The sequence below is a fragment of the Peromyscus californicus genome, unplaced genomic scaffold (genome assembly GCF_007827085.1).
Source record: "Peromyscus californicus insignis strain IS unplaced genomic scaffold, ASM782708v3 Scaffold_7__1_contigs__length_154581171, whole genome shotgun sequence".
Taxonomy (NCBI): domain Eukaryota; kingdom Metazoa; phylum Chordata; class Mammalia; order Rodentia; family Cricetidae; genus Peromyscus; species Peromyscus californicus.
The window spans coordinates 118,328,833-118,342,562 of record NW_026294595.1 but is presented as its reverse complement, the minus strand read 5'-3'; the positions used below and the strand labels follow the sequence as shown (position 1 = coordinate 118,342,562).

At 43.6% G+C, this 13,730-nt stretch overlaps 1 protein-coding gene across 1 annotated transcript in view; it reads right to left on the bottom strand.

Moving 5' to 3' along the window:
• Positions 1-13,730, bottom strand: part of Pcsk2 (proprotein convertase subtilisin/kexin type 2) — a 244,891-nt gene that overhangs the window by 108,432 nt on the left and 122,729 nt on the right. The window contains exon 3 of the mRNA XM_052725490.1: positions 2,465-2,578. Coding sequence (XP_052581450.1) covers positions 2,465-2,578 — 114 coding nt within the window. The remainder of the gene's footprint in view (positions 1-2,464; positions 2,579-13,730) is intronic.

Sequence of the window (13,730 nt, the reverse complement as noted above, 5' to 3'; positions counted from 1 at the left end):
TCTTGGGTTTTTACTGAATAAAGTTCCTTCACTAAATGACAATATCCTTTCTTTTTGGAGGAATGTTTTTACCTTGGGAATTTTAGTACCACTGCTGTGGGATGGTCTGTATGTCAAATGCTCTGATTGGTCAATAAATAAAACACTGATTGGCCAGTGGCCAGGCAGGAAGTATAGGCGGGACTAACAGAGAGGAGAACAGAGAAAACAGGAAGGCGGAGGGAGACACTGCCAGCTGCCGCCATGACAAGCAGCATGTGAAGATGCCGGTAGGTAAGCCACGAGCCACGTGGCAACTTACAGATTTATAGAAATGGATTAATTTAAGCTGTAAGAACAGTTAGCAAGAAGCCTACCATGGCCATACAGTTTGTAAGCAATATAAGTCAACTGTGTTTACTTGGTTGGGTCTGAGCGGCTGTGGGATTGGCGGGTGACAGATTTGTCCTGACTGTGGGCCAGGCAGGAAAACTCTAGCTACATACCACTATACCAAATCTTGTTCTAAAATATTTGTTGAAGTAAATTAAAGATAGGTGATTATTCTTCAGTACATGTTTTCATACAGAAAAATAAATTCCTCCTCGGTTTTTGTGTATATTCATGTGTATATTCGTGTGGATGCATGTGTGTGCACAGCCCAGTTGTGTGTATGTGCATATGTGTGGAAGTGAACAGTCATCTTTGGGCATCGTTCCTTAATGACCATTTTGTGTTTTGAGACAGTTGAGGGCTTGCCTTGCCAAGTGGGCTGGGATGGCTAGTCAAGGAGCCAAAAGGGTTCCTGTCTCTGACAACTCAACTTTGGAATTCCAAGTGCATGCCACCATGTATAAGCACCATTACAAGTGTTTTTCACATGGTTTCTGGGAATTCAACTCTGATCCTCATGTTTACATGCCAAGTACTTTATGGACTGACCTATCGTTCCAGCCCTTTCTTCATTTTTATAAAAGGAAAGATGAAGGAATGACTCACATTAATACATTCACTAGCCTCTTTCCAAGCATATATGGTCTGTACAGATTTTCTCAGTGATGGCTTATGAAGAAATAGTGAAGTTGGAGGTGTGCTGACAAAGGCCCACTGTGACCAGAGGCTGTTCCAGTATTACTAAGACTTTACTGGAAGGTCATTAGTGTCATTAATAAGCTTCACAAAAGCTACTGTTCTTTTCCTTTCAGGCACACATTAAAGATCACACACCCCCTGCCCCGCCCCACCTTCTCATTCAGAGTGCTCAGGTAACTGGTTTTGGCCAGTACAATGTGAGCTCAAGTGCTATTTGTCACACTTAGGCAGAGGTTTCAAGAGCCGTGTATAGTTCATTTCTTTTCCTTGCTGAGGTGCTGTGGAAGCATTTAGGATGGAGCTCAGGAAAAAACAGGCATTGATTTTAAGAAACTACTGTGATTTGGGGGTTATTTGTTATTGCAACAAACCTACCCCATCCAGATTAACAGACATAAGTTCGTTCAGTTACCCAAACCTTCAGAATTCTATGTCCAAAGAAAGGCATAAGGCATAGCCAAACACTGAAGCATCCAGAGGGAAATGGGGATGCATCCCTATGGTTTAATAGTCTATATCATTTCATTTTCTACCTTGCTCATCATCTTCTAACCCTCCATAAAGTAAGACATCACTGACATTTATGAATCAGTCATTTATAATATGTTCTGCCACTTAGGTTGGTTTGGAGTCATTGATCTCCTTTAAAAAAAGATTTATTTTTATTATTTTTAATTATGTGTAATGTGTGGGTTTATGGAGGTGAGTGTGGGTTGCCTAAGAGGTCAGTGGTGAGGCATCCACTGAAGCTGAGGTTCCAGACAGTTGTGGGCTGCTTGACACAGGTGTCGGGAACTGAACTTGGGTCATCTGGAAGAACAGAACATGCTCTTAATCACTGAGCTGTCCCTCTTGCCCCTATTAATTTTTTTCTAAACACAGCTCCATCAACCCACATGGGTCCTGATGGACTGTGTCTCCAGAAAGTACTTGCCATGAGACAGCCTAGGTTTCAGTGCTGTGAATTCTGGTTCACTGTTACTGTTTTAGGCAGTGTTAAATGCCACCTTTGACAATCACTCAGTTCTCTTGCTCATGGAAACCCTGGATTCTTACTCTTGTGACTATGACTCCAATATGTCCCTCCCACTTTTCTATGCCTGTTGACACTTCTGGATTACTTCTCCTAAATATTTGATTTGACTTTCAGATGGTTCGAAAGTCTTCACTGGCATACAGGTAGACCTGTTCAGAATCCAGGACAATGTGATCATGACCAGCTCCTGGTAGAAGCATAGGGAGTAAGATGCATGGGAGGTAATAGATAGAAAATCAAGCATATTGGAGGGCAGAGGCATTCATTGACTTGGGTGCCGGCTATCATTCTGCCAAATAACAAAGAAATAGTTCATCTTTCAAAGTGAGGGCCATTATAAACAGTAGAGAAACTTACCAGGTACCATTGCTTTGTAAAAAGAGGATCATTCATGTTGATGTCAATCTCATTGATGTCCCTGTACCCTCTCTTTTTACGGGCAAATCCTTCTTGTTGCAGGGCCATCTTTACCTGGAATGACAATATCAATAGATTACCCAAGTACAAACTTTAATACCCTTCTGGAATTCATTGCCATGAACTCAGATTTTATTTGTAAACAATGTTTGTGTCGAACACATGTTGTTTTCCTCAGCAAAAGTAAGATTATCCTATGTAGGATCTCACTGTATAAATATTTATTGTCTAAGCATGTTTACAGAACAACTGGACATTGGGGATGGTATCACTGATTGGAGTCAGTTCACAGGTTGGTGAGTGCAAAGCCAAAATAGGCAGAGCCAACACATAAAGTGTGGAGGTAGATTCGCTACCTGCCATAGGCAGTGAGAGCATGAGAGTTGTTTTCACTGGGTTTTTATTTAGTTGGCCTGTGCGTTTTCATACAGGGGTGGGCCCAATTCTTGAGCACACACGCAGTTAAGGAGTCATTCCTGAGCATACTCAGTTTAAGTTCATAATTTAGGAGGGAAAGATAGTAGACACACATGCTTAGTGCATAGTCCTAAAACACATTTAAAAGATCAAACTCAAAGACAGGATACCTCTGGCCAGGCTCAGCTTGTGACATAAAGGTTTTTATCTGAAAGTAAGGGAAAAGACACTTTGAAGGTACATTAATACAGGCATTTGCCCCTGCAGGTGCCTGCCTTTATCAGTGGTTAACAACAGCCCAAAGCAAATTCCTTTAAAATAAGAATTGGATGGAGAAAGTATTCTTGAGGAAGATGACCATCAGGAAGTGAAATACATCAGGAAGATTGACCATCATAAAGTGAAATACAAGAAGACATAGAACACTTCTGTTAGGAGAAGGAAGCTGCTGAGGATTGAGGGAGAGTCTGGGGTAAAACCTGAATAGCTTACCTTGCCGAAGGCTTTTAGCCTTTGCATTTGCTATGAGTGCTGCATCTGTCACATTTGAGAACCAGCGAAACAGAATTCCAGCAGACACAAAGCCACCACTGTGAGGCAAGCCCCACTGCAAGCAAGGCTCCGAAAGGCAAGGGGGAAGCCTGGGAAAGGGGTGGAAAGTCTGCACTGTTTTCCTTGTTCCCATGGTTTAGTTTGGGGCAGCCAGGTGGAATCCCAAGCTCTTGGATAGAAATGAAATTTGGGAGCTGTTCAAGCAGGCTCCAGGCCATGACCAGACTTCCGTCTCATCAGGGAATTTCTTTTCACTTATGCATTCTTTTCTTTATTACTCAATTGCTGTGGCCAGTCTGACATCAATACGCTCAAGGATGAGGGATCAGCACGAAAGGGTATGTACTGGCTATTTATTATTATTTCTATTAGATTCTGTGACCCAACACTCTATTTAGTTCTTCCCAACTCTCCCTAGAACATTTGGGGGCACTTTCTTCCTGTCCCCGGAGTTCCACCTTAGTAGGGGTGAAATTCTGGTGCTTCCACTCTCAGTGAGGCTTCCTCACTCTCAGGATGCCTCTTTTGGTGCCTTCTCTCTTAGCAGTTGATTCTTAGGAAGTTGAGGCAAGGACAGGGAATACTTGGAGCCCATTTACCTCAGAGTCTGCTTACTGGACTCTCTCTAAACTTTAGAGTCTAAAGGATCCTGGCTAGAGCTTCTACAGTCAGGCACTGTAAGCCATTAAAGCCGACTCTTCAAGCTCCTGTTGATGGTGAGCCCCTGGCAGCTTCCTGATAGCTCTTCTGTGGAAGTGGTCCAGAATCTACTTCTTCTATACAGTCAGAAATCCTCATTGGTGTGGATGAGAGAAGGCCAGTAGGTCCAAGTTCCGAGTGATGCCGTAGGGCCAAGGGGAGAGTGGAAAGATTCTAGATTTTACTTAACCCTTCCTCTTCTATAGGGGAGCTTAGTTCTCACTTCAGAATTCTCCACACCTACCCACAAAGGCTAGCCTCATTTGGCAGAAAAATTCAAACTCGACCAGGAACTCTATACAGAAGTCTTTGTACAATGTTGCTCTGAGTTCTTGGATATTTTCCCAAGAAATGACAGATGCTGTGGTATAGCTAATAGCAAAGTACTTGGAAAAGTGGGGTTGACTGGTACTTTTTTTAAATGGCAAAAGTATTGACATTGCTCATGGCTACCAAAAAAGATAAATTATAGCTCAACTATATACACACACCTATAGACATATGCATGTATATGAATATTCATGTGTACATTCTTATATGCATACACATATCCTCTCTAAGATACAGATTCCCCAAATGGGATAAAACATGAGTAGATTTTATTGAGAGGAAATATAAGAAACTGTGCGGCAAGTAAAGGGCATATGAACAAAGTTGACCAAATGTATCCTTGACTGTTCTGTAGACTAAGGAAGCACCGGCAAGCTGTTGAGGACCCAAATCTGGTCATTACTGGAACTCTGTGACTTTCCAGGGCAATGAGCCTGCCTCAGTCCCCCAGTCCTGGCCTGGAGTAGCTGTGGGGAAGTGTGACCTCACTGCTACAGGTTTGCAGTCTTCAGAATGTCACAGCTGGGATCTTTGGCCAGTTATATTGCATAGAGTCAATGGTTCAGGACATTTGTTCTCAAATCCCCACCCTCATGAGTGTGTGCATGTGTGTGTATGTGTGTGTGTGTGTGTGTGTGTGTGTGTGTGTGTGTGTGTGTGTGTGTGTGTGTGTTGGAATTCATTAATACAAAAAACATTTAAAAGGTCCAAGCAAATGTGTGGTTCTCAGTTTGGAGGGCAGTCACTATGCGCATTTTTTCCAGACCTTTTACTTTGAAACAAATTTAAGCTGAGAATCCCTTCAGTTTAGGAAGGAAGAAGTCTGACCTCAGTAGCTCCTCTCCCCCAATGTGGTCTCACAGGGAGGCCTTTCTCCCCAGTGCTCACCACAGGGACACCTTTATTGACTTCTGTTGAAGGATTCTTGTGTTGGACTCATTGTCATGAATAACTTCTGTGAAATAGTAACTTTTCTTCCTAGGATCATTGGGAGGCAAGTACAACTACCAGCCGCCATGGGGAAGTTTGAAGACTCTTATCTCCATGGTGTTTCTAGCAGTCTAGGAACAAAAGGTCCACAGCAGCCTTGAGGTTAAGAGCCTCAGTGCAGGAATGACTTCACCAGTCACTCCAAACTCAATTAGACCAGGAGCACACTAATGAAAAGACTGCTTAATCCATTTCCATGAAATTAATTTTAATTTCATAAATGAGGTTTTAATGGAAACCAGTGATGCTTTAGGGTGCCATAGTCCCTGGACATCACCCTTCTTTTGCAACTCAGGAGTCTTAAGCTTGAAGCAGGCTTTCTACGTCTATATCTTCCTATCCTCCACAAACATCACAGGTGCACTTCGGCAGAATGTCTTAGCAAATATATGTTGTGCAAAACTCCAGAAGTGTTTTTTTTTCTCCATGCAAGTCTATTGATTTTATTTTCTGGGTTCTTGTTCATTTATAATTCATAATTATACTTAATTTTTACATAATTAGTAATAATATTGTAGATGAAATCATGCACTCTTTCTTTCCTGAGTGCCTTACTATAAAATTTTTAATGCTGCAACATAGCTATGGTATTTTAATTTCTGCATCTCTGTAGAGTCATGGACCAACTATTTCTCTCCTATTATTTGTTTAGGTTGTTTTCTGTTGCAACTGAAATAAACATGACAAAAGAGATGAGGTTGCAAGCCATTTTTAAAGAGCTCTGGGGAAGATTTCAATGCTACAATTCTATGTGTGATAAATCCCTTAATGTCAGGGCAATATTTTCCTAGTGCCTAAATGATATCCCTCACAATAACTACAAGACCACCTGACTCACTGTCCCTTCTTTAGCCTTTGAATTTTAGCCTGTTTCATGTAAAGCCCATCATCACCATTTGGATGCAATCCCAGTGACATTTGTATGACTTAATCATAACTTCCCCCTTTACTAAAATACAAAGCACAATTAACTTAGATGCATAGGTTTAGAATGCCTCCCCAAAGTGTGCCATTGACCATATGTACAAATGTCCAAGCAAAAACATGGGAAAGCAGGAGTGCTTGTGACTCCTTCTTAAAAAGAAAGGGGACTGACAGGTACCCCACAGTTCTGACTCAAGTTTTACACCTTATTTTGTCATGTGTGCATATATGGGACACAAATAACTCCACCCACCCCCTACTTCTTCTGGTTCTCAACTGAGAATTTCTCAGTCAATAGATGTTTTTTGTGTGCCTACAGTGTGTCAGTAAGGACAGTCCAATGACAACAGGAAGTAACCCAACACATTTACTTACTATTTTATGGTTGACAAGGTATGTTCCCTATCCTTCACCTTTCCAATAAAACTGAGGAGTATTGTTACAGCTGACCAAATAGAGGTTCAGAAGCCATGCCCAACAGTGTAAAAGGTGGCAGTCACTCAGGTTGACCGATTGATTCCAAATGCCCTGAACTTTCCATGAAGCCACACTGCTTTTCCCTAAGGCATTTAGCACAGTCAGCCTTCCAGAAATCTGGGACAGCTTAAGTGGGGAAATAACTGGTTAAGGACTGGGCTATGATCGCTTCCCTGCTGGGCTGATAATTAAACAGCTGTTAATTAGCATGGAATGTTCTGGGTTGGGAGGAGCCAGGAGGAAGGGGAGTAAAAGAGACACCTGCCTCTGACAGGGTAAGAAAGGTTTCAGCTTGAAGTGAATGCAAGAAAAGAAGCTAAAATGCACTCGTCTAGGTTATTTTAGGTACTGGGGCTTGTCAATCATGCTGTGAACTTAGGACATAAGATGGTGGCTGGCACTTTGGTTCTGAGCCACCAGAATAGGTCAGGGAAGTCACTGAAGGAGCAGATGCATATCTTAGCTCAAACCACAGGGACCACAATATCCTGGGCCATCACTTATTCTTGCAGGATTTGCAGCTAAACAGCAATCACCAGCAGACATTTGGGCTCCAAATCGACCATTTGCTTCCATCAGTCATAATGTGTACACAATTACTTGCATGCTTGCAGATTTTGCTCTTTAAAACTCTACCCCTTGGTTGGAGAGATGGCTTTGTGGTTAAGAGCACTTGCTGTCCTTCCACAGGACCCAAGTTCAGTTCCTAACTCCCAAGTGAGCAGCTCCCAACCATCTGCAACTCCAGCTCCAGGGAATCCAATACCCTCTTCTGGCCTCTGTGGGTACCCACAGGTATGTGGACGGACACACACACACACACACACACACACACACACACACACACACACACACTCATGCCCCAGATTTAAAAAACAAAACAAGACTCTGAAAACAACAAATAACAAACAATAACAAAAACCTATCATTTTCTCCTTCCCTCAGAATATTATCCAGTAGCCAAGGGACCATATGTCTCCTTAAAACATCCCTGAATAAACGACTTTTGCTTTAACTTGGACTTGGATTTGTTGGTCATGACATTGACTGTGTTACACTGTCATTTTATGTACCGTAAAGAATTATGTTACTTCCAATTGTTATGGGTTGAATTGTGTCCTGAAAGATATAATGAAGCCCTATCCTCCCATACCTGGAGGAACAAAAATTAAAATGGCTTCACCAAGGACAAGATCATCTTGAGATGTGCAGTTATCTCTATTCTTTACCCTTCCTCATGCTTTGCCTCTCTGGCAGTGTGTCCTGAACTTTTTCAAACCATCAACAAGGTTGTTGTGCGATAAGTTTACACAATGCCATGCTGAATATTCTCATACACAGAGTGAATACTTGGCATGCTCACACATGTTGGTGATGTCTTTCAACACTTGGTCAATGAATAGGTGATTTTTAAACTTTTGTAAGGCAATTATTGCTAAATGCTGTCCAGAATGTTTGGGTCAAATGGCACTCCCAATAAGCATGTCTAAGAGTGTGAGAACTTCAGAAATGTATGGATCTCAGAGACCTTGTAGTCTGGAAACCACAGAGGAACGTGGGCCTTTTGTGAAATCCTGAGTCCTGTGCTTCCTGTCCTGGGTGAAAACCCTCAGAGTAGCCAAGCTCCTTTGTTGCTATGACACTTGGCTTGTCTTTAGTTATGCAGCAAAGGCCCCCAGCTCCGGTTGCACAGTCTTGGAATTTGGTGAGATCCAAAGGTTCAAACCAGATACCAGAGGGCTGGAGTGGGACCGGAGGCTTACTCACTGCTGTAGTCATTTTCTGGGTGATTCACGAGGGCAGCTGGGGTTGAGGCCTGTGTCTTTCAGTCCTTGCCTGTTCTCTCTTGACGATATCTGACAAAACAAAGGCTAAGAACTGAAATCAAATCCAACCAAAGAGGATGGCCAGGAAATGAGCACTTTGGAAGACCTCAGAGGACTTCCTTCAGATTGAGAGGCAGATGTACTCCATTTATCCAGATAAACAGATATCTATGCTCACCTCTCAGATGGGGATAGAGGTAATGCAGAACTAGGGTAGGGGATGAGAACAGTGCAAGGTCCCCAAAGAACACATAAATCTTATTTGTGAAAACCCTCTTGATTTATACCATCCACTTTTTAGCCTTTATTTTGGGTGGTGGCTTGTTTCTTCCTGGTAAGTTAAAACCAAACTAAGAAGACAGTGACAAGTCTCTCACCCAGCCCTGTAGTGAGAACACCCAGGGGTGGCATGAGTGCACACCTTTATGAGATGCAGGATTACAGATGGAGTCAGAAGACACGCCCCATCACTGATATCCTTTTGGGGAAGAGAAAGGGTATGCCATTTCTGGAATGTTCTTACAGCAGTGGGTGGCAGAGAGACAGGGAGAAGGCCAGTGTTCCCTACTAGGAGATGGCACAGGCATGGTGGGGGACTTTAATTCCCAGTTTTAAGCAGCTGGGGGACACTGAAGGAAGTGGGACCAGGGACCATTTATCTTGAGGCAGGATACCGTAGCTTACTTCTTTGGGATATCATATTGATATCTAACTAGCCACAGTTACCACTTGTTATAGACTGGTGCCCATCTCTAAACCCAAATGTTAAAGTCATGACCAGTTCCTCAGAATGAGATTATATCTGGGATTTTGTTCTTGAGGGGGCCCAGGTAAAATGCAATCATTAGAATGTAGTCTAATCAGATAACACTGGTGTGTTCATTTAAGAGAAATTGGAGAAACCCATCCAAACAGAGAGACTGTCGAAAGGTTATCTAGAGAAGGCTGACTATAAGCCAAGAAAAAAGAGCAGATCCCCCAAGCCAGCTACAAGGCTCCCCAAAGCATCCCTCCCTGCCAACACCGTGATCTTTGACTTTTGTTTCTATCCATTTCTGTGACTTAAACTTCCCTGGCTGTAGATTAGGAAGACTGCAGCCCACAAATGCAATACCTGGCAATGTGGCTACAGGAGTTCCAGTTTATCTGCTTGGGTGTCAAAATCCAAAGAGATTTAGAGAGTAGAGAGGGTCAGGAAGGGAAGATGTGGCTGAGAGAGGTCAGATTCGGGAGGGGGGGGAGCAGGTGGCCAAGACTGTTAATTTCTTCCTTGAGCAGGCAGGTGTGACTTTTGGAGAGCCCAATTATGTGCAAATCACATGGCTTAACTTTGGAAAGAACACGGAGTTAAGCCACAATTATGGCTGAGTGCACAGCATTGGTTAGCCTCATTTAGAGAGGTCTGCCCGTCTTGCAAGAATGAAGGCAATCGATTGAGGGAACAAACTATGGCTTTGGGCCTCTGACCACAGTTCTAGCCACTGCATCTCAGTGACAAGATATTAACAAACTGCTATCCATCATCCGGAGCTCTGTGCACAAGGTATGCCATGACATAAATCGATGCAATTAGAGAGGAAACGAAAGGGGTTTCCAATGGTGCAAAGTGCACAGAGAAACAATGAGAATGACACTGAAGGGTAAAATCCCAGCTCCCATGTCTGCAGGAACATGTGGATGATGCTTCGCATGAGCTTGCACACTCTCTTGTCCCCATTACCAGGGTTGTGGGTGCATGTTAGGAGCTGGGCTTCTGGAAGTGAAGATATCAGGAGAGGGAAGAGTTTCTGCCAAATTTTAAGCAAGAGCTGGCTAGACTGGCGTATGCTGTGGGGCAGGCCATGGAAGCTAGATGCCCCTAAATGTTGTCTTTGGTCAAAATGATGTTGATCTCTCTATGGGACTCTCCTGAGAGCTGAGTGTAGAAAAGAGGCTAAAAAAAGTCAAGCCGCTATAACATAATAAGTTTTGATCACACACACAATGGATCACTTCAAAGAGCCTGCCTGAGCTACACAGACCACTCTGTTTTCCATTACGGTGGGCAGAAGGACTCTAGTGCAACAGGAGAAGGATCTTGGGAAAATAATTGTGAGGAAAAGTCTGAGGATAAGGATGGGAAAAATAGGATGTAGGAAAAGGCTCTGCTAACCCTCCACCCTAGCTGTGACCAGCGAGCATCCTCACATCTGACAGTCTGCCGAGGGCGCCTCTTCCTCAGGGCTACACCAGTGTTAGGGAGAGGGAAAGATGAAGTTAGGCCAGCAGGGCCCTTGAGAAGGTGCTCAGAGCAGTCCATGGAGAATGCATGACTCCAGCATGACACAGGAGTACAGATTCTAACACTGCATTGCACCGCCCCATAATGTTGTATCTTCCAGTTTTGTTGGTGAACTAGGAGATGGAAGATGCTAGGCGGCATGCGTCTGGGTTGTCAAACCCCTATTCTTGACAGAAGAGAAGGATGACATCCTAGGTCCGGGTGATGCCATGCCTGCAGTGTTAAGGCATGGCTGGGTGAAGATGGTGGTCTTTTTGTCCAAAGTCACGATTCTCCAGAGTGCTGAAGACTGTGTTATAGGCTCAGTGATTGTTCACTAGCTAGAGAATCAGAAAAACCTGGGCTCAGGCCATGGTGTAGTAGCTCCATATTTGTACTTATTCTCAGGTAGGTTCCTCCAATTCTTTGAGTCATGCTTCCATCTAGAGCAGAGATTTGAACTTTCTTCTGTAAATAGAGTTTGTTGGAAGTCAGCCAGTCCTCTTTGTTTACATGTCTTCCCTGGCTGCTTCCATGCTGCATAACACAGTTGGGTGTGTTCGAAGGAGACCATAACGGCCTTAGAGCCTGCAGGATTTGTTCTTGAGCCCTTCATAGAAATCTGTTGACTGATGCATAGCACAGAGAGGATGCCATTCCTGACCTCCTGAGCTTATTGGTGAGGATCAGGTGGAAGAAACACTCTTGCTGAGAACTGGGAAACAGTCTATAAATGTTCCTGAGATAATTATGCTGAACAATATATCCACAAAATCTATATCATCAAGAAAGAATGAGGAGCCAGGCATGGTGGCACACGCCTTTAATCCTAGAACTTGGAAGGCAGAGGCAGGCAGATCTCTGTGAGTTCAAAACTAGCCTGTACTACAGAGTGAGTTCTAGGACAGCCAGGGCTGTTACACAGAGAAACCCTGTCTCAAAAAAAAAAACAAAACAAAACAAAACAAAACAAAACAAAACAAAACAAAACAAAAAAACAAAAAAAAAAAAAAAAAAGAAGGAATTATGGTGTGACCTGATGTGTATGAAGGCAGCCTCCTGTGACCTGAATCACCTGCCCCCGGCACATGCACCTGGACTGAATTCAGCCAGGAAGGGTTAAGCCTTAATTTGAAACATTCATTATCCAGAATGATTGCAACTCTATTTAAATGATTTGGAAAACAAGTCCTCTGGGAAGGAGGCTACATCCAGGTGTTCTCACTTACTCACGCTTGTGCAGAACTTATTAATTAGACAGCTTTCTCAAAGGCAATGTTAGAGATTGGCACAAGGAGGGCATGGGGATTTGTGGAAAAGACAATTTCAAGAGCCTTGGGCAGTTTCTGTGAGCTAGGAAGAAGTGGTGCTGTCATGAACAACAGAGGATCAGGCTTGGACTGGGCACCTCACAGGAGGAAGAACTAAGGATGGGAGGAAAGCATGGGAGGAAGCATCCTTTGAGTTTTTGGTTTCTCTAGACACAGTCTTTCTGTGTGGGATGTGTTTACTGTGGGAAAGACCCACCATTCACATGCTCTTATAGAGGTTGTGGTTTTGTTTCATCCTAAGAATGAACAAAAACCACTGACCACTATAGAAAGAAAATGAATTATGGGAAATTTAGCTTCCTTTTCTTTCTCTCCTTCTTTCTTTTTTAGCAGGGCTCTTTTTCTTTTTTTTAAATTAATTTTTTTTTCATTTATTTTACATACCAACCACAGTTTTCCCTCCCTTCTCTTTTGCCAGTCCCTCCCCCCATCCACTCCTCTTCCATTCAGAAAGGGTAAAGCCTCCCATGGGAGTCAACAAAGCATGGCATACCACTTTGAAGCAGGACCAAGTTCCTCCCCCTGCATCAAGGCTGGGTGAGGCATCTCTGCATGGGGAATAGGTTCCAAAAAAGCCAGCTCATATGCCAGGGACAGGTCCTGATCCCACTGCTAGGGGTTCCACAGACAGACCAAGCTATACAACTGTCACCCTCATGTAGAAAGCCTACGTTGGTCCCATGCAGGTTCCCCAGCTGTCAGTCTAGAGTCTGTGAGGTCCCATGAGCTCAGGTCAGCTGTCTCTGTGGGTTTCCCCGTCACGATCTTGACCTCCCTTGCTCATACATTCCCTCCTCCCTCTTGTCAATTGGACTACTGGAGCTTGGCCCAGTGCTTGGCTGTGGATCTCTGCACCTGCTTCCATCAGTTACTGGATGAAGGCTCTCTGATGACAATTAGGCAGTCACCAATCTGATTACAGGAGAAGACCAGTTCAGGCACCCTCCCCACTATTGCTAGGAGTCTTAGCTGGGGTCATCCTTGTGGATTCCTGGGAGTTTCTCTGGCACCAATTTTTCCCCTAACCCTGAAATGTAGCCTCCTTTTCTTAAATAAGGCACCAAACATCAGTTTTTCCTACTAACAGATGGACTGAAGACTTCAAGGGAAGGGTAGGGGCCCTTCCTCTGCTTTTTCTTCCACAAGGGCATGTGTTGGTGGTCTCCCTCAAAGGCCAGCATCTTATTCAGCAGCAAAGTCTTGTCAGCTCTTTCCTTCTATTGTTATTTTATTAGTTGCCAATGGCACAGAAATGTGGGTTGAAGTTGCCATCGGCACGTGTCTGAGGTTGTGGGTCACGGATGGTAGTGCATAGCTAACAGTGGTATAAGGAGTAATTCACGTCAAGCTGAGCAGCCCAAGATGATAGAACATCAACAAGGAATAAAGGTCAGAGCTAT